The following is a 19,731-nucleotide window of genomic DNA, read 5'->3' on the forward strand; positions in this document are numbered from 1 at the left end:
AAGTGAACTTCTAGCCGCGAGGCCCAGAACCTTCTCGCTCTGGCAGGGAGTCGGCCCGGAGGAATAAGGATGGGGCACTCCGGGCCCGCCTCCCTCATCCGCCACACCTAAGATGGCAGCCCACCTATGCTTAGGTCTGAGCCCCGCTCAGCCACGCTTCCGCCTGCCACTCCCAACATGGCTGCGTGAGCGCCCTGGGCGGGACTAGAGGCGGAAGTGGGTGTGACAGGGACGGGAGCCGACCGGGCCCGGGAGGGCAGGTAGACCCTGGAAAGTGGAGGTCCCAAGGTGGAGAGCGATGATTCCCCCTCAAGAGGCATCCGCCCGGCGGCGGGAGATCGAGGACAAACTGAAGCAGGTGGGGCTGCTCTGAGGGCAAGGGGGCCGAGAGCCGGGCCGGAGAGCGAGGGGTCTCCCCTCGGCCTCCGGCGTCCCGTGATGGCTCCCTCTCCGCTGCCTGTAGGAGGAGGAGACGCTGTCGTTCATCCGTGACAGCCTGGAGAAGAGCGACCAGCTGACCAAGAACATGGTGAGGGCCTCGTGGGCTTGGGCGGAGGGCGGGAGGCGAACCCCCGACCCTCACCCCGGGCTGCAGCCCGGCTCATGGGGTGGCGCCGATGGTGACGGGGCTGGCTCCTGGCAGCTCTCCCAGGGTCGCAGGAGACCGTGGCCGCCTTGTAGGCAACAGGCGCTGGATGAAGAAGGCACCTGCAGCGGCAGCATCCTCTAAGGGCGCCGGTTCCAGTCCCGGCTCCACTTCCAACCCAGCTCCCTGCTGAGGCACCTGGGCAAGCCTCGGTGGAGGCTGGGGGACACGATGGTGCCCCGGGGGCGCACCTGAGGCATTCCTGCGTCCAGCTTACTGTTTAGAACAGCAGAGCTGAGCTGCACCCGGGATGCACAGGAGCCCCCCTGCCAGGGGTCTGAGAGCCAGGGGCTGCACTCCACAGGTGTCCATCCTGTCCTCCTTCGAGAGCCGCCTTATGAAACTGGAAAACTCCATCATCCCGGTGCACACGCAGACCGAGAACCTGCAGCGGCTGCAGGAGAACGTGGAGAAGACGCTGGCCTGCCTGGACCATGTCATCGGCTACTACCATGTGGCCAGCGACACAGAGAAGACCATCCGGGAGGGGTGGGCCGGGGCCCTGGGAAGGGACGCTGGGATCTGTGGCCATTTCCCCGCTCTCTCCTCCTTCTCCCAAGCTGACCCCCGGCCTCCCATCCACAGCCCCACGGGCAGGCTGGAGGAGTACCTGGGGAGCATGGCCAGGATCCAGAAGGCCGTGGAGTATTTCCAGGACAACAGTCCAGACAGCCCAGAGCTCAACAAAGTGGTGAGGGGCTGGGGAGGCGTGGGAGGGCGCTGCCTGCTGCCAGCTGTGGAGGGGCGGTGGGCCAACTTAGGAGGAATACAGGACGCTGGCTGGGGGGCTGGGCTTCACAGGCTCTTCACCAGAAGACCTTGGCCTCCAACGTTACAGAATTAGAACCAAGCTGAAGTATAAATGGCACATGAAGCATAAATGTCACATTGGAGCTTTATAAATGGATCAGGGCGTGCTATGAAACTACTATGTCCACCCCTTTAAGTGTACAGTCGGGTTCTCACGTGTGACCATCCCCACTGCCAGTCTCCCCAGACCAAAGCTTCATTTCTCCCAGTCTTTCAAATAAATAAAGAGATATTTTTAAAAATTAAAAACAAAAATGAAGGTATAACAGTCAGTAGTGGCAGTACATAGTCATGCCTTCATGTTTTGAGAAGGCGTCACTAAAGCTCAGTGTGCAGGTCAGTCACTCAATGACCAAGAAACACGGTGATGGGACTGGCATTGTGGCTGGGCAGGTAGAGCTACCACCTGCCAAACCAGCATCCCATCCATGTAAGTCCCAGCTATTCCACTTCCAATCCAGCTCCATGCTGGTACAGCTAGGGAAACTAGTGGGCACTGTTCCAAGTACATGGAGCCATGTGCCCACGTGGGAGACCACGGAAGAGCTCCTGGCTTAGGTCTGGCGCAGCCCTTGGGGTTTGGGCCATTTGGGGAGTGAACTAGCAGATGGAAGCTCTCTCTGTCTCTCGCTCTCTCTCTGTAACTCTGATTTTGAAAGGAAGGAGAGAAAGTTAAAAGGAAAAAAGGGCACAGGGACACAAGTTGTGGGGCAGCTCCCAAGGTAACATGCATTTTATTTTATTTTATTTTATTTTTAATATTTATTTTATTTTTTATTACAAAGTCAGATATACTGAGAGGAGGAGAGATAGAGAGGAAGTGGAGCTGCCGGGATAAGAACCAGCGGCCATATGGGATCAAGGCGAGGACCTTAGCCACCAGGCCACGTTGCCGAGCCCCGGTAACATGCATTTTATAAGGAGAAGGAGTACGTTCTAGAACAGTGATGTGGTGGTCTCAGGAGGAAGCAGTTACCATGCCACTTGGAACCCTCACATCCCACATCAACGCCCAGGGCTGAGTTCTGGTCCCACTCCCGATTCTAGCTCCCTGCCTAGGCTCACCCTAGGAAACAGCAGGTGACAACAGAAAGCCATCTCCCATCTTCTGGGTCACTGCCCTAATGGCTGCATCAGCCAGGGCTGGACCAAGCTGAACCTAGAGCCCAGCATCCCAGCAGGGTCTCCTGCATGGGTGGGTAGACACCTGAACACTTGGGCTGTGACCTGCTGCTCTCCCAGGTGCCTTAGCAGGGAGCTAGAACGTGGAGTGGAAGTGGAGCGGTGGGGACTCAAACCAGCGTTGCAGGCAGCGGCTTAGCCTGCGCCTCCACAGCTCTGGCCTCGTCCTGCTCCCTTTGTTGCCCCGACAGAAACTGCTGTTTGAGCGGGGCAAGGAGTCGCTGGAGTCAGAGTTCCGGAGCCTGATGACCCGGCACAGCAAAGTGGTCTCCCCTGTGCTCATCCTGGACCTGATCGGCGGCGACGATGAGCTGGAGGTGCAGGAGGACGTGGCCCTGGAGCAGCTGCCCGAGAGTGTGCTGCAGGACGTGGTCCGTATCGCCCGCTGGCTTGTGGAGTATGGCCGCAACCAAGGTGAGGGCCAGCGGGGCGCATCTGCTGGGTCTCTGGGTGGTGCTTTTTTTTTTTTTGCTATTTGAATTTATTTTATTCATTTCTTTTTCTTTTTTTTTTTAAGATTTATTTATTTTTATTACAAAGTCAGATATACAGAGAGGAGAGACAGAGAGGAAGATCTTCCGTCCGATGTTTCACTCCCCAAGTGAGCCGCAACGGACCAATGCGCGCCAATCCGAAGCCGGGAACCAGGAACCTCTTCCGGGTCTCCCACGCAGGTGTAGGGTCCCAGAGCTTTGGGCCGTCCTCGACTGCTTTCCCAGGCCACAAGCAGGGAGCTGGATGGGAAGTGGAGCTGCCGGGATTAGAACCGGCGCCCATATGGGATCCTGGCGCGTTCAAGGCGAGGACTTTTGCCAGTAGGCCACGCTGCTGGGCCCATTTTATTCATTTCTGATATGTTACTTTCTTTTTTTATGTAAGATCAGATTTTTTTAAAAGATTTATTTATTTTTATTGGAAAGTCAGATTTACAGAGAGAGGAGACAGAGAAAAAGATCTTCCATCCACTGGTTTACTCCCAAAGTGGCCACAATGGCCAGAGCTGAGCCCATCCAAAGCCAGGAGCTTCTTCCAGGTCTCCCACATGGGGAACAACTGGGATACCCAGATAGGATCCCAACGCAATGCAAGGCAAGGATTTTAGGCACTAGGTTACTGTACCAGGCCCTGGGTGGTTTAAATTTTAAAATTAGTTAGTGTCTGAAAGAGCAAGGATGAGAGCAGGGTGTGGGCTTGGTCTGCTGTCTCACTCCCCAGATTGCCCCCAACAGCTGTGTCTGAGCCAAGCCAAAGCCAGGGTCTCCCTCAGGGTCTCCCACAAGGGTGGCAGGGACCCCGGGACCTGCGCTGTCACCGCTGTCCTCCCAGGCACATGAGCAGGGAGCTGGAGCAGAGCGGAAGTGGGCCTCCAGCCAGCATTACAATAGGGAATGCAGACACTGCAAGTGACAACGCCAGCCCTTCAAGTCTGCCCACAGGTGCCTCACTTTGATGTTCAGCTGCCATGCCCGGGAGTACCATGCAGCTGCAGCCTCTGCACTGGTTCACTCCACACTGAGACTGCCTCCGAGGTGCTCATGGGGGGGTCACTGAGGTGGTGCCACAAGTTAATCCTCCACCCTGTGGTGGTAACATCACATGTAGGTGCTATTCATGTCCCGGCTGCTCCACTTCCCATCCAGCTCCCTGCCTGTGCCCTGGGAAAGCAATAGAAGATGGCCCAAAGCCTTGGGACCCTGCACCCACGTGGGAGACCTGGGAGAAGCTCCTGGCTCCTGGATTCAGATCAGCTCAGCTCTGGCGATTGCAGCCACTTGGGGAGTGAACCAGTGGATGGAAGATCTGTTTCTCTGTCTCTTCTCTCTCTGTAAATCTGACTTTACATAAGAATAAGTAAATCTTACAAAAAAAGAAAGAAAAGAAAAGAGAAGAAACAGAGCAACTGGGACACAAGCCAGCACATGTATGAGATGCTGGCGTTGCACGCAGCACGGCACCAGCCCCTGTGTATATTTTTAAAAAAAACAAATAAAGCAAAGACTTTTTTGTTTAAGGTTTTGTTTCTCAAAGCAGCCGCTAAGCAGGGGTTAAGAAGTGGACAAAGCAGCCTCTTTCCTGTGGGCAGGGAGGCTCTGCGCTCTGAGGACGCCTCTGCCACACCCCTCTGCTCCATCTCCACAGACTTCATGAATGTCTACTACCAGATCCGCTCCAGCCAGCTGGACCGTTCCATCAGGGGCCTAAAGGAGCATTTCCGGAAGAGCAGTTCCTCCTCCGGGGTCCCCTACTCCCCTGCCGTCCCCAACAAGAGGAAAGACACACCCACCAAGAAGCCGGCGAAGCGACCAGGTGAGCCCTTGCTGGCCCATCTGAGGAGCGGCCACGAGGCTGCCTGGGCCCAGGCTACTTCAGTCAGGCTCCTGGGGTGCGCCCTGGTGGCTGCCCCAGCTGTGAAGGCACTGGCCAGACAGCCAGGCCCTCGGCAGTGATGTCAGGGGGAAGGGCAGGGGAGGAGCAAGTACAGGTGGACAGCTGTCTTCATCCTCTGGCAGCTGGCCAGGGCAGAGCCACCTGCTGGGCACACTGCTGCTGCAAGACAATGGGGCTGGAGAGGGGGCGGGCCCTCTAGTCTAGGCCTTCCAGTAAGCCAGGGCGACTCCCAGTGACACTGCTGTCAGGTGGGTGGGGCTCTCAGAAGAACTGAGGTGAAAAAGCCCCCCAAGGGCCATTGCGGGCAGCGGCCTGGGCCGTGGGTTGTCGGGGTCTGGCTGGATGGTTCATTGTCTGTGTTTCTGGTGTCTCCGTGTGTCAGCCACAGAGTGGCAGGCCCGGCTGTCCCTGGTTGTTGGGAAGGGCCACCCAGGGTGCTGCAGCCCGGAGGACCTGGCTGTAGTGACCGCAGGCTTTGAGGAGATTCCTCCATCTCTCCAGGACCTGCCTACCTGCACCTCTGAGAACCAGCTGTTTAGGCCTGCAGGACACGAGTGTCTGCTCCTCCTTGGGCCTTGGGTTAGGGTTTGGAGAATCTGCCTGGCCAGGTGGAACCCATGAGTAGAGGCTGGCACGGGTGGCTGGCAGGAAGTGCTGCCCCCTGCCCACTGTGTGAAAGCCCTGGCCACCTCCCCTACCGCACACCATGATTGCTAACCTGGCCTACTGAGCTGCGAGTGCCCGCGCAGCTGCTGGTCTACCCTGCCTGTCGCACTTGGCCACGGGCTGTCCCCATGAGGCTGCAAGGGCTGCTTGGGCCCCATTTGTGCTGCGTCCTCTGCTGCCTTGGACTTGGGTGGGCTCACTGGTTGTACCAGAACCCACCTGCATGACTCCCGGGGTGCTCACAGCCGTGGTGTCGGGGGGAGGTGAGTATTCCAGGAGGAGGGTCTGCAGGTGTGTTCACAGTGAGCTGATCTGCCCTTGGCCCCAGGCCCAAGGGCAGGACCCTGTTCTGCTGTCAGAGTCCCTGAGTTGGCCGGAGCTGGTAGGCTCAGGGGTGCAGCTGGGAACCAGTGAAGACGCCCTGACAACCTCAGCTCCATCCCTGGTAGTTGGGTGTTGGTGATCAGCACCCCCACATCCCCACTGCCAGTTCCCTCCATTTAGCCAGTGGCCCACCTGCTCCTGGTCATGCATGGGCCAGGAATGGGGTCGGTTCCTTAGCCAGGCCTGCCCAACAAAGCGGAGGTCGTAGGGGGCCAACGGGAGCCATGCCTGGCCAGCGTGGCAACCAGTTGTGAGCCCCTCTACACAGCCTGCCTGTGGCCAGCTGCGCCCAGGCACCAGGGAAGGCAGGAGCTGGGGGAAGACTGTCCAGCATGAAGGCCGGCGGCCTCCTCCCCCAGGCCCACGTGTGCGCAGGGCAGCCGTCCAGGTCTGCTTGGTGAGCTGGCTCATGTCCTTAGGGTCTGTACCCTGCGATGTCTCCTTCCCACCGCAGGGCCGCCCCCTCACCCCGAGGCCAGGGCCACAGTTTGGTCGTGATTGTTTGCCTGTGTGACACTAACCGTTGTTTTTTCCCCCCACACCAAGAGCACATCCCCTCCTCCCCTGCTCTCCTCTGGGCTCTCTGTGGTGGCTTCTGTTAAGCTCTGCTGGGCTATGGACTCGCTTTGGTGGCTCAGGGTGCCCATCGGGTGTGGGAGGCCCCTCCCGGGGAGCTGCGTCTACTCCCAGCTGCCAAGGGCTCGGGCTTGGCCGCTTGCCAGTGCTGGGAGGACTCTGCCTGGGCTTGGGGCGCCCTAGGCCCTGCCCACCCCGCGGTGCTACTCCACAGCATTTCTCATTTTCGCCTTTTCCTGGTGGCCCTTGGTCCACCTCCGGTGCCTTCTGCACCCCCTAAAATGAACTCGATTCCAGAACAGTGAGAGCCCGTGGTGGTACCAGAGCTCCTCGTGCTGAGCCTGGGGCTGCTGGGGAAGGCGCAGGGGCGCGTGGGCTGGGGCAGGTGGAGGGCCGCTGCCGCGTTCTCTCACTCTTCCCAGGTCTTCTTATCTCTTCTCTGTGGCTCTGGTGACAGGGACGATCCGGAAGGCTCAGCACCTTCTGAAACAGTATTCCCAGCATGGTCTAGATGGGAAAAAGGGGGGCTCTAACCTCATTCCTCTGGAAGGTAATCACCCCACACTCCCTCCCTCCCCACTCCATCCACTGTATGTCTCCTCCCTCGGCAGGGCAGAGCTTCCCCCAGGAGGGCTGACCCTGAGAGGGACAGGGTGGGAAAGGCAGGTCCCTGCGCCGGCAGGCTTCCACGGGCACAGGGACAGGTTCTGGGGCCCTGGTCCTGGCTGGCTGACGGCAGCTCTGCCCTCCCCGAGGTCTCCCCCTCCCTCTCTCTGTCCTGTCCCCTGTGTGACTCAGAAGGCTCCTTTGTCTTAGGGCAGCCCTTTCACGCCCAGACCAGCAGGGGTGGTCCCCCCGGCCCAGCAAGGGGAGAATGTGCCCGCAGGGGGCAGGTGCCTGGAGGCCGTGGCTCTTTCTCACTTTTCCCCGGGAATCCTGGGCCCAGGGCACGAGCAACCGAAGGCTGCTCAGGCACCAGCTGCAAGTCAGGCTTGAAAGGGCTGTTCGCACGGTGGTCGGAGGCCCAGGGGCTCAGAGCCCTCCCCGGGGCCCTTGCCCCGTGGTGGCCCGTCTCACATCCCCCCTCTTGGAGATCAAGGGCTTCTTCCCTGTACCCTGAGGGGCAGCCCCCCAGCCCCTGGATAAACGCTGCTTGTGTTTGTGCGGCCAACGTCTCGCTAGGTCACGAGCATGATTTCCGAGTTAAGCACCTGTCCGAGGCCCTGAACGACAAGCACGGGCCGCTGGCCGGTGAGTACCGCAGCCCAGCCTGAGGGCAGCCGCCACCGCCGCCCCTGCAGCCGCCCTCGAAGCCGGCTCCTGCCAGGCCCCGCCGGGCACACTCTGCTCTGAGGACGGCCAGGCCTGCTCGCCTCTCACCTGTTGCTCTGGCCTCTTTCTCTCTCTCTGTCTCTCTGTGAGCACTAAGTCTCCTTGCCTTTCTGCAGATGGGAATGCCACCCAGCCCTCAGGGCCTGAGCTAGGGGAGAGGCAGGCAGAGGGCAGGTGGCCCCCCTGAGGGCAGGGAGCCCCGAAGCATGACTCCTGGAGCAGCTGCGGCACCCAACTCCTCAGAGCGGCTCCCTTGGTGCAAGCCACTGGTTTGGCCTGTAGGCGCCCCGAACCGGCCACAGGGTCCTCCCCATCTGGGATCATTGTCTCTTCTCACGTTTTGACCCCATCCCCTCCTGAGCCAGCCTCCCTCACAGCCCACTACCCAGTTGTATGTTCCAGAAGGCCTGCGGGGCTGCCAACAGCCTCCCCAGACCCAGTCACCTCACATGGATAAGCACAGTGCCACTCTTTGAGGGGTACTGCCACTAGCCCAGAGGGGCTACCTCCTGCAGGAACAGGTCACAGACACTCCTGAGCCAGGAAGTAGACACAGGGCACTCCCCCAGTCCTCCCATCCTCTGCCCTTCTCCCTCCCTTCTAACATCTAGCGCTCTGGGGACCTAAAGTCCATTTGCGCAGAGCTGGAAGGTGAATCCAGGCTCCAAGCTGGACTCAGCTCTCTTCTTCCCCTCCGGCCCAGGCGGGCCCGCAGAGCCCTTGCGGCTTGCTGCCCCTTTCCCGGCTGCTTGGGGCCATGGACCGGAGGCTGGGGAGACCCACACCTCCTCCCTCTGCCCTCAGCGGGGAGAGTGGGTGCTCCCAGCCCAGTGGCTCAGGGGCACTGCTGTCCCCCCAGGGAGAGACGACGTGCTGGACGTGGAGACGGACGCCTACATTCACTGTGTCAGCGCCTTCGTCAAGCTGGCCCAGAGCGAGTACCAGCTGCTGGTGGACATCATCCCAGAGCACCACCAGAAGAAGACCTTCGACTCCCTCATCCAGGTCCTGCCTGCCTGCCGGCTACCCGGGGCCCCGGCCGGCGGGAGCCAGGGGTCGGGGGAGACAGACAGGTGGGCCCCGGGAAGCCCCCTCGGGCCCTGCGCTGAGCTGGGGCCCTGCCCTTGCTCAGGACGCGCTGGATGGGCTGATGCTCGAGGGGGAGAACATCGTGTCAGCTGCGCGCAAGGCCATCATCCGGCACGACTTCTCCACGGTGCTCACCGTCTTCCCCATCCTGCGCCACCTCAAGCAGACCAAGCCCGAGTTCGATCAAGTGCTCCAGGTATGCCGTGGCTGCCCCCCAGCCCTGGGAGAACCCCCTCCACGGCCCCATAGCTGCTGCCACAGGGCCTCACAGGAGACTGAAAAAAGTCAGCCCCCAAGGTGTGGGGCATGGAAGGAGCTGGAAGGAGGGCGGGCCAGCAGGGCTCTGGCCAGGGCTGCAGAGGAGTGTGTGTGTGTGTGTGTGCGCGTCCTCAGGGCACAGCTGCCAGCACCAAGAACAAGCTGCCCAGCATCATCAGCTCCATGGAGACAGTAGGAGCGAAAGCGCTGGAGGACTTTGCTGACAACATCAAGGTACCTGCTCTCCCTCCTTCCGGGACTCCTGCCTGGCCAGCGAATGGGTGGGAAACAGGCCAGACGGCTGGGCTGTATCCCATCAGCCTCTGGGTCCGAGGGGCGTCCTTATGCTCGCCTGCTAGGAGCTGGTGCCACAGCAGGCAGCTGTGTCTGGGAGCTGAAGACTGTTTTATCCGCAGAATGACCCAGACAAGGAATACAACATGCCCAAGGATGGCACAGTACATGAGCTCACAAGCAACGTAGGTGCCCTGCAAGGACCCCCGTGGAGGGAGGGAGGAGAGTGGAGGGACCCTGGCCAGGGCCCGAGCCATTCAGGCATGGGTGCTGGGGTGGCAGGATGAACAGCCTGGCATCTCAGCGAACAGCCCCTTTCTGGGCAGCAAGGCCCACAGCGTGAAAGCTGGCAGCTGTGCTTGGCACTGGGTGGAAGCTAGAGGAAGGAAGCAGCCTGTTGCTGCCCTGACCTGCCCCCTGTACCTGTGCTCTCCCAGGCCATCCTCTTCCTCCAACAGCTTCTGGACTTCCAGGAGACGGCAGGTGCAATGCTGGCCTCCCAAGGTACTTGGCACTCTCAGCTGGGTAGCCCCTGCGCCGTCTGCTCTTGCGCGGGAATGTGGGGGAGTCCCCCCAGGAGGTGGTGACTGAGGAAGCTCTCCCAACTCATGGCCTGGGTTTGAGAGTGACTGGTGGAGGCCCCGGCTGCTGGACCATCCCTGGCTGAGCGCCTGCAGAGCAAGGTTGGCCTATGCCCTTGGTGAACAGACTGCCACCCCAGTGTGGCAGGGCAAGCTCCGGCTCTGGTCACTGCAAGCACTGAGCACCTTCCCCCGCCATGGGGGGACAGACAGCTGGCTCTGGCTCTGGCTGTCTGGACCCCCCACATGCCAGTGTCTCCCCTGCTTCAGAGGGCCCAGCTGGCGTGGGGAGCGGTCTGCTTGACAGGGTCCTGGACCGCATCTCTAACCTGTGTTTGCACTTGCGTCTCTCTCCCTCTTGCCTCTCGCTCTGTCCCCTGTGTGCACTCCGTAGTTCTTGGGGACACATACAATATTCCTTTAGACCCCCGAGGTAAGCCGTGCGGCTCTACAGCCCCGAGGGTGGCTCCCTGGGGACTGCTCTCAGCACCTGTTGGGGGGCGGGGGGTGCTATCGTCTCTCAGCCCCCATTGTGGCCACTCTGTCTCTGAGCTTACCTGCGCAGCACCTGCTGTGTCGTGCACCCTGGATACGCCCTTCACCCTACTCTGGGGTCTGTTGCTCCGTGGGACAGCAGAAGGGTCGGGTGGGGGGAGGAGCTAGAGAAGCTGTGGCAAGCCATCCTTGGGTGTGGCTGGTGGCCAGTGGGGAAAGTGGGGACTAGTTAGATCCCACCCAGCAGGGGGCATGGTTGGAGGCTGAGTCTGGGTCCCATCCCCCACTCCCTCAACCTGGTCCTCCCAGCCTTCCCGCTGCATGACCTGCTCCTTAACCGCGCTGTCCATTATGACCAAGGGGAAGTCCTGGGGTCTAGAAGCAGCCCTGGGACAGCCCTTCCTGTGGCTGGGGGCAGCCCCAGAGCTCCGATACCCAGCCCATCAGGGACACCCCTGGGTCCTGCTTGACCAACATGCCTCAGGCTGCCCCTGCTGGGCGGGGGGCCTCAAGGCCTCAGCTACTGCCCCTACAGTGACCGGCTTCTCCTCCCACAGAGACCAGCTCCTCTGCCACCAGCTACAGCTCTGAGTTCAGCAAGCGGCTGCTCAGCACCTACATCTGTGAGTTCCCTTCAGTAAGGCCCACCGTCTCCCGCCCCACATGCCCATCAGAGCCCTCTGACCTTGGTGGCTGCGACCTGTGTTCCAGTGCAGGGCGCAGGGGCCTCTGAGAGTCAGGGGAGCAATGGGGGGTGCTAGTCAGTGAGTCGTGAGACTGGGCCCCCTTCCCTGCACAGGCAAAGTTCTGGGCAACCTTCAGTTGAACTTGCTGAGCAAGTCCAAGGTGTACGAGGACCCCGCTCTGAGTGCCATTTTCCTGCACAATAACTACAACTACATTCTCAAGGCCCTGGAGAAGTGAGTGCCACAGGGCAGGTCCTGCCGGGGCTGGCTGCACGCGTTGGCGCCTCTGGGGTGGGGCTACCACCTCGGCACTGGAGGATAAGGTGGGAGGGGACACAGAGGCCAGGGGCCTTGGGAGACCTGGAGGCCAGGTCTGTCTTGTCTCCTCCGCCTTCCCAGGTCGGAGCTGATCCAGCTGGTGGCTGTCACCCAGAAGACCGCCGAACGCTCCTACCGTGAGCACATTGAGCAGCAGATCCAGACCTACCAGCGCAGGTGCGGCCCCCAGCCACAGTGGGCTCCAGACCCTGGTGGCCACAGCCCCCAGAGTCCCCATGCCCCACATGGCCCAGTCCATTCCTCCTCAGGGCCTCCACAGTGTGGGGTCAGTGACAGGGAACTGCTCCTTCATGGCCCCCACTCCTCTGCTTCGTCTTTTATCAACCGCCTGCTCCCTATGGCTGGCCTCTCCGCATGGTGGTCTGGGCCGAGGGGACATGAGGAGCCCACATTGACAAAGCTGTGGGTCAGGCGTAGCCCCAGACTGGCAAGGGTGCAGGAGCCCTTGAACTCGCTGTCTGACTCCCTAGCTGTCTTCTTAGTTTGTTTCTTCTCTCCCCTCTCCTCACTCCCCTCTCCCTCCTTTCTTTCTCCCTTATTTCTCTGTCTTAATTTCTGAGTCATCTATGCCAGGCCTAGAAGAGGTGTTTGTTCCATTGTAGGGTCATTGTACTGTGGGTATCCTGTGCTTGACTCGCAGTGAGTGTCTTAAGCTCTGTTCCCAAGTAAGAGATCTTGATCAGCTTAGCAGTGACCCCGATCAGTTCCCCACTGCCCCCATCCCCTGATAGACCAACAGGTCTAACAGAAACAACCAGACTCGTGCCTGGGGGGCAGCAGTGGCCCATGGCCGCAGCCCCTCTCATGCCTCGCTCTCTGCCTGGCAGTTGGCTGAAGGTCATCGACCACATCACGGACAAGAGCCTCCCTGCACTGCAGCCAGGAGCCAAGGTGGGCAGCAGCCCGGTCTGGGGAGCGGCGGGTCTTCGGGGCAAAGCTAAGAGTGAAACAGAAAGGGCTGGGAGTGCAGGGATGAGCGGAAGGGGCGACTGTGCTCTGAGCAGAGCTGTCTCCCTCCTGTCCCCCACCCCACGCAGCTCCGCGACAAGGAGCGGCAGATGATCAAGGAGCGATTCAAGGTGAGTCGGGGTCCCCTCCCTTCCACTGCCGCCACCGCCACTGCCTCTGCAGTGACACAGCCCCAGCGTGTCTTCTGCTTCCCTGTCTTTTCCTCCTTGGTGGTGGCCAGGGCTTCAATGATGGCCTTGAAGAACTGTGCAAGATCCAGAAGGCCTGGGCTGTTCCGGACATGGAGCAGCGGGACAAGATTCGCCAGGCGCAGAAAACCGTTGTCAAGGAGACCTATGCGGCCTTTCTGCACAGGTGGGCCGCCCTCCCAGGCACCCTCAGCCCCTGCTGCCCACTCCTCCCCACCGCCTGGCCCCCGCTCTCCTCTCTCTCATAAGGCAGGGGGTGGCTGGTAGGTGGGAGCCCTGGGCCGTGAGGCTTTCAGCTGGCCTGACTCCAGCACCTGGTCAGGTATGGCAGTGTGCCCTTCACCAAGAACATGGACAAATATATCAAGTACCGCGTGGAGCAGGTGGGTGACATGATCGACCGCCTCTTTGATACCTCCGCCTGAGCCTACCGCACCAGACTGGCTGCATCCTTGGACAGATAAACCAGCGTTAACTTTGACTCTGGGCCGGGTGAGGCTCAAGTCCTTTGACACAGACCTTTTACCCTGCCCTTGCGGAAGCGCATTCCTAAGCCCTGTGGCCCTGACTTCTGTGCCATGCTGGGACACCAGGGCTACCTCTCTCTTTGGAGTTTGTAACCTCCCCCCGACCCTGCACTGTACCCTCAGGGAGCACCCAATGGCTGTGGAGCAGGAAAGGGGAGAGGAGGATGAAGGAGGTACTCTCTCTGCCCTGCGCAGTCCGGCACACTGCTGGAAGCATAGAGGACGGGGTGGGGATTCTGGCCCACCCTGTGCCATCCAGCACTGGGACCTCCTCCCCAGAGCCCATGCGAGAGTGGTGGCCATCAGTGGGAAGTTCAGCAGCCAGGGTGGCCTCGGGGCCCCACTTGCTTGCACTGGGAGTAAACAGCTGAGTTGAATGAAGACAGGCCCTTGTAATGCACTTGCACTCAAAGGACAGGTTTATTTCACACTACACATATGTTCACCCAGGGCAAACTTGGGGGGATCCCCCTCTCCTCTCTCCTGAGACCACGCCCAGACAGCCCACCCACCCCCCCAGCCTCAGGAACCCACTCCTTGTCCTGAGGTCAGCTGCTTCAGGCCACCCTGCCACATGCTGGGCTGCCCACCGTGGGGGCCATCCATTCCGGGGGGTGGGTCTGACTTGCACGTTGCCCATATCCAGATGGCAACAAAGATGACCTGGGTACACAGCACGCTGGCGACATACACAAGGAGGAAGACGTGGTCAGCTGCCTCAAGCCAGTTCCTCCTGGACCCCTCTCCTCCTCTGCGAGGGTCTGCAGGGAAAGGCAGGGTGAGGAGCTGTCGCCCAGGGCCCTGCAGAGAGGGGGCACGAGCCCAGTGCTCCTTAGCGCATGCGCTCCGTCTTTGGCACACAGTGTGGGCCTGGCCCATAATGGCCACCTGGAGCCCAGGGGCAGGTGAGCCAGGAGTGTGAGTACAGGGAGGACTCAGCACACATAGGCCTCACATCCAGCTCTGCCCCTGCCACCCCTGAGCCTGCTCCAGGCCTCGTCCCTCACCAACCACTCGCCCCTAGCAATCCCCTGCACCTTTCGGGTCAGGCTCCGGGGCTGGGCTGGGGCTATGCCCGGCCCTGAGGGTGTCCCGGGCCAGCATCCCCGCCAGCAGCACGGTCTCCACGGTACTGAGCAGGAGCAGCAGCAGCAGAACGGTGAAGAAATAAGCTGTGTGATGATGGCAGGGATGGCACATCACAGGTCTGGCGGCCAGACAGAGCAGGGCTTCCCCGGCACCAGAGAGAGAGCAGGCTTACTGAGCAGTGGGTTGCAGGAGGAGGAGCTGGGCAGGCCCTGCACCAGCGAGGAGTGGAAGACAAGATAGCCCAGCAGCAGCGTCACTTTGTAGGACATCCGTTCAAAGGCCTGCAGGGGTAGCAGCCCCCCACACACATCCGCCAACAGCAAGCCCTCGCCAGGGACGATGAGAGCTATGATGGACTTGAGCGCTGTGTTCCGCAGGCTCAGCTGGGAGGAAGCCAGGATTTCAGGGAGGAGGTAGGGGGCCGGGGTAAGCCCCTCCACTCCTCAGCTCTGTCCGTTGCCCCCCGTACCTGACCCCAACTCACCGTCACCTGGAAGCAGGGCACCAGCTGCTCTTTTAGGACCTGGGTTTCTACAGCCTCAACCACATACTCCCTCTTGATGCTCACAATCTCATTTGTCACTTGGACCTGGAACTCCAGCTCCTGCACTGCAAGGGGTGGGAGGGGGTGGGGACAGTGAGTAGCCCAGAGCTCCCCTGCCTTGGTCACTCCAGGCAATAGAAGCAGAACCCACCTCAGGCCGGGAGGGACAGAGACTGTGGCTGCTCAGTGGGGCCGTCTTTGACCCATCTACCAGTTTCCCTTCCATGGCAAAGGGGTCTGACAGGGAAGGGTGGGGTTCCTGTAGCAGCTTCAGTGACACCTGCTGGGGCTGTGGGATGCCTACCAAGTGGATGCCCCTTCACACTGCTCCCAGGAGTGACAGCACAGCGGCCAAGCCCTGCAGACTTTCAGCAAGTGTCCCAGCCACTGCCATCTGACCCTGCTGCGTGTCACTGCTCTGGGGCGCAGGGAAGCCCTGAGGCTACAGCCCTAGAGGAGGTGGTGAGTGCAGCTGAAGGCAGGGCCGCTCAAAGGGCTGCTGTCTGGGAGGTGAAAGTGGGCTGCACGTGCTGCTCTGCTGTGTGTTCAGCGACCCTCCCCCCAGGCCTGGGGCAGCCAGCAGTGGGCAGAGCCAGCCTTGGGACAGGTGCCCACTGGAGACCAGGAGTGTGCTGCCGTGCTGTACCAGAGTTGCTAAAAACGAAGAAGCTGAGGTTGCAGCTGCTCTGGTCCCTGGGGAAGTGCAGGAGCTCAAAGTCGCAGTTGGCCTCGGTGGTGAGAGCCAGGTTGACCTCCACGTGGCCGTCCTGGCCCACTGTGGCCTGCGGGTTCTCGTCCTTCCAGTCTGTCCAGAGCCTGCAGGGGAAGCCAGCACAACCAGAGACCCAGCCTGGGGCAAGGGTGACGCTGGAGTCCGGGGCCCAACCCCACTGGCTTCCTGTGGGCAAGGTGGGCAGGAACGGGGGCATGCCCACAACAGGGGGGTGCTTACAGAGCTGACTGTCCACCAGGCAGGCCTCAGCTGTAACACTGTATCCCCGACACTAGAACTACCCCACTTACGCTTCCCGGATGGAGAGTCCAGGTGTCCACAGCAAGTTCGTGGGCAATGTGACAACTTGCCGTGGGTACATGGTGGCATTCCAGGCCAGGCGGGCATCCAGCCAGGCCTGGGAACGTAAGGATACCACTGAAGCTGCTGGTCACACATGCAGGACCCTCAGCCCAGCAAATGCCAACTCTTCCCGCTGGACTGGCCGCGCATTTCCGTCCCACCTGCCCCCCGGGCGGGGCTCACCAGACGGAGCATCAGCACGTAGGACACAGTATAGCGCAGGATGTCCTGTGAGAGAGAGAGAGCCCATCGGGGCAGGACACTCCAGCACAGGCCGAGGACGAGTCCCCCTCAACCACCCGACAGCACTCACCACGTTAAACACGTTGGACACGAACACATGTGCACTCACGAGCAGGGGAGCACTCCCGTTGCCAGGGATCTGGATGACTTCCTGCTCCTCCACACCTGAGATGAGGTCAAGGGGGACAGCCGGATAGAGAGGACACAGGTCACCCTCCCCCAAGGGCTGAGGTCCCAAAGTTCACAACCTCACACTCTACCTACCCACTGCAAGCGCTCTGAAGTTGGGCCCCCGAACCAGGGGCCCGATGCTGCCAAGCCCAAGGAAGGCAAGATGGAGCAGGGACCTCAGACCCATCACCTGCACCACGGGAGCAGCCATGCCTGATCCCAGTCACCTCCCTGTGGATGTGTAGCTCTACTGTTCAGGGGCCCTGGGGCCTTGGATTTAGCACCCCTTCGTTCCAGTTCCGCAAATACCCCAAGACAAAGCCCAGGACAAAGCTCCGCCCACCCTGCACCTGGCCTCGTCCTGCTCCACTTCCACCACCTGGAACTTGCTGGTATGTTCAACGCCTGTTGAGGGGGAGTAGGCAGGCCCAGGGCCCCCACCTCATCCCCTGACTTGGCCCCTTTTCAGCCACGGCTGGAACCAGCCTGGCTGAGTCCCCAAGCCGATGGCCACAGTACCCTGCGTTTGGCGAGGTGAGATTAGGACATTTGGGAATGTCCATGTCTGTCTTTAAACTTGGAGCCGATTTTATGCAAAGAGCCTCAGAGAAGGGCGAACTCCAGGACAGGTAGGGGCGCTTGTGAGCAATGTTCTGGAACATTCCTCTACCCTAGCCAGGCAGTACCTTAGACTCGCTGCTATGGCCATGGTACAAACCCTCTCCACACATCCCTGTCTGGGAGGAGAGAAAGCCATAGCCAGGAAGGAAAAGCCAAGGACCGAGGCAAGTGGGAGCACAGTAATCTGACTTCCGGTGGACTGGAAGCCTGCAGGACGGTCACATGTACCATCACTCACAGACTATCAAAGGCCCTCAGACCCACTGCCTGCCTCCACTGCACATGCTGGCTGCCAACTGGGCGATTTTTGCATTGCCGGGCCTTCCAGATGACCACATGCAAGGAGCAATCCACACTCTCCAGCCTCAGGGATTTTACCTGGATGTGTTTTTTTTTTTTTTTTAAGATTTATTTATTTTATTACAAAGTCAGATATACAGAGAGGAGGAGAGACAGAGAGGAAGATCTTCCGTCCGATGATTCACTCCCCAAGTGAGCCGCAACGGACCAATGCGCGCCGATCCGAAGCCACCAGGAACCAGGAACCTCGAACCTCTTCCAGGTCTCCCACGCGGGTGCAGTGTCCCAATGCATTGGGCTGTCCTCAACTGCTTTCCCAGGCCACAAGCAGGGAGCTGGACAGGAAGTGGGGCTGCCGGGATTAGAACCGGCGCCCATATGGGATCCCGGGGCATTCAAGGCGAGGACTTTCGCCGCTAGGCCACGCCGCTGGGCCCGTTTTGTTTTTTTTTAAGATTTATTTATTTTTATTACAAAGTCAGTTATACAAAGAGGAGGAGAGACAGAGAGGAAGATCTTCCGTCCAATAATTCACTTCCCAAGTGAGCGCAATGGCCGGTGCTGCGCCAATCCGAAGCCGAGAACCAGGAACTTCTTCCGGGTCTCTCATGTGGGTGCAGGGTCCCAAGGCTTTGGGCCGTCCTCAGCTGCTTTCCCAGGCCACAAGCAGGGAGCTGGATGGGAAGTGGAGCTGCCGGGATTAGAACTGGCGCCCATATGGGATCCCGGGGCATTCAAGGCAAGGACTTTAGCCACTAGGCCACCGCACCGGGCCCTGGATGTGTTTTTAATATATAAATTTTACTTTTTATAATGATGACATGGTGCATCAGGGTGGGAAGAATCAAGGTTTAGGGCAAACTGGGTGCAACTGCTTCCAAGTTTACTATTTCTTGTTCTTGGGGGAAGGGGAAAGACAAAGGGAAACACCACTCATGACTTTCCACATGTCCCAGTACCCAGGGATGAGGAACCACCACCTCATATCAACCCGGAGTCTCAATGTGGACATATTCTGAGAGTTCTGTCCAAGTGATTTGGATAGTTCTGAAATGCTGCCAACTTCACCGATCTGAGGATGATGTCACCCTCCCAATGTCCATTGGCTCCATTCACCGAGATTTTTTTGCTGTCATCATTTGTTTGGTGTAGTTGTCCAGTTAGCTCTGTTCTGCTACAGCACCAAATGAGCTGCCTTATTCTTTTACAACGAGGCCTGTGTCCACTGCTCCACCTTTTTCATTAAGTAGGACATGTTCTTGCAGGTGAGTCCAACGACGCAGGACAGGCATCCCAAGCCCTGCCAGATACCCACCCCTGGGGCTCATGCACCCAACACCCACCTAAAAGGTGGGCCCCAGGACCTGGGCCAGGCGATCCAAGCCCCACTGGTTCCTCCGTCTCTGGGACTCACGAACCTGCCCCCAACCCTGGGCCCAGGCTGGCATGACTGGTCTCACCTCAGGTCCACAATCTTATTGCGCAGCCTGGAGTAGTCTACTCTTCCCCTGTTCCAGCTCCTGCTGCAGCCTATTCTAGCCCAGTCTGATTGCTATCCCAGTCCTAATGTGAACTGGCTGGTGTTGCAGCCCGATCTGGCTCCTCCTGCCCCCTGCCCTGGTTCTCAGATCTGCCAGTGGGTGTTATGTGCTAGCCCAGACTGGTCTGTCCCCAGACCTGAACCACATGTATGCCGGCGAGTACTGTAACCTGACGTCTGGGCTACTTCTTGCCTTGCTTCTTGAGCTCACCTGCAGGAACTGCATGCCAATAAAGGAGTTTCCCAAGCTCCTCCATTGAGTCTCCTCCCAGTGGAAGTTCTCACACACACCCGTGGGTCATTGGTCCAGGTTGACTTTGTCCATCTCCTGCCCTGGCAAGTTCCGGCCACACCCATTCTGGTTCTTGTTAGTTGTTGCAGCCCAGCAATACCTGGTCTGCGCCCAGACACAGCTTACACGTGGTTCAGCGGGAGTCAAAACCTAGCCTGGTCTATTCTACACCCAACCTGGCTCTCACAAGTACCAGTGGGGGACTGCAGTCTAGCCCAAATGATGCTCCACAGTCCCAGTGCACAGCCGCACCGGTGCAGGCTGTAGTCACATACAGCCAAGCCTGCTGCCCCCAATCCTATTCTCGTCCTCACCAGTGGGAACCCAGTTGGGGCGCCCCTTAACTCTCCAGCAAGGCCTGACCCCATCTGCACTTCCCACATGGTGACATGTAGAGGCCCAGCGCAGAGACCAGGGTGCTGATGCAGGAGTTTGCGTAGGGGACC

The 19,731-nt window shown here is 59.7% G+C and overlaps 2 protein-coding genes across 5 annotated transcripts; one reads left to right on the forward strand and one right to left on the reverse strand.

The window, feature by feature from the left end:
* The first annotated feature begins 200 nt into the window (after window positions 1-200).
* Window positions 201-13,361, forward strand: EXOC7 (exocyst complex component 7). Of its 4 annotated transcripts, XM_004592888.4 has the most exons (20): window positions 201-358; window positions 464-529; window positions 951-1,135; window positions 1,232-1,337; window positions 2,830-3,052; window positions 4,778-4,945; window positions 7,110-7,202; window positions 7,835-7,903; window positions 8,844-8,989; window positions 9,117-9,269; window positions 9,467-9,565; window positions 9,748-9,810; window positions 10,063-10,129; window positions 11,259-11,324; window positions 11,501-11,621; window positions 11,787-11,882; window positions 12,554-12,617; window positions 12,764-12,805; window positions 12,916-13,049; window positions 13,206-13,361. In XM_004592888.4, the coding sequence occupies exons 1-20, from the start codon at window positions 299-301 to the stop codon at window positions 13,306-13,308; spliced, it is 2,124 nt and encodes a 707-aa protein (XP_004592945.1). In that variant the 5' UTR covers window positions 201-298; the 3' UTR covers window positions 13,309-13,361. The 4 variants fall into 4 exon arrangements, with proteins under 4 accessions (XP_004592945.1, XP_004592947.1, XP_004592948.1 ...); XM_004592890.4 differs by lacking the exon at window positions 7,835-7,903 and having other exon boundaries at window positions 217-358; XM_004592891.4 differs by lacking the exon at window positions 7,110-7,202 and having other exon boundaries at window positions 217-358.
* A 340-nt stretch (window positions 13,362-13,701) lies between these two features.
* ZACN (zinc activated ion channel) lies at window positions 13,702-16,642 on the reverse strand. The gene is made up of 8 exons (XM_058675567.1): window positions 16,432-16,642; window positions 16,302-16,346; window positions 16,067-16,173; window positions 15,690-15,859; window positions 14,984-15,108; window positions 14,672-14,882; window positions 14,448-14,582; window positions 13,702-14,171 (listed from the first exon to the last, which is right to left on the reverse strand). Exons 2-8 carry the CDS (start codon window positions 16,311-16,313, stop codon window positions 13,933-13,935), a joined length of 999 nt encoding a protein of 332 aa, XP_058531550.1. The 5' UTR covers window positions 16,314-16,346; window positions 16,432-16,642; the 3' UTR covers window positions 13,702-13,932.
* Window positions 16,643-19,731: the final 3,089 nt, after the last annotated feature.

Source organism: Ochotona princeps, chromosome 17 (assembly GCF_030435755.1).
Source record: "Ochotona princeps isolate mOchPri1 chromosome 17, mOchPri1.hap1, whole genome shotgun sequence".
Classification (NCBI taxonomy): domain Eukaryota; kingdom Metazoa; phylum Chordata; class Mammalia; order Lagomorpha; family Ochotonidae; genus Ochotona; species Ochotona princeps.

What these genes read in the sequence shown, in the direction of transcription:
- EXOC7 (XM_004592888.4), top strand. Translation starts at nt 299, where the DNA reads ATGATTCCCCCTCAAGAGGCATCCGCCCGGCGGCGGGAGATCGAGGAC. An exon ending in GGAGTATGGCCGCAACCAAG is followed by an intron (nt 3,053 to 4,777) that starts GTGAGGGCCAGC and finishes CCATCTCCACAG; the next exon opens with ACTTCATGAATGTCTACTAC. An exon ending in TACATGAGCTCACAAGCAAC is followed by an intron (nt 9,811 to 10,062) that starts GTAGGTGCCCTG and finishes GTGCTCTCCCAG; the next exon opens with GCCATCCTCTTCCTCCAACA.
- ZACN (XM_058675567.1), bottom strand. An exon ending in CTTCGTTTTTAGCAACTCTG is followed by an intron (nt 15,109 to 15,689) that starts GTACAGCACGGC and finishes CACCCCTTGCAG; the next exon opens with TGCAGGAGCTGGAGTTCCAG. An exon ending in TGCCCTGCTTCCAGGTGACG is followed by an intron (nt 14,883 to 14,983) that starts GTGAGTTGGGGT and finishes GCTTCCTCCCAG; the next exon opens with CTGAGCCTGCGGAACACAGC.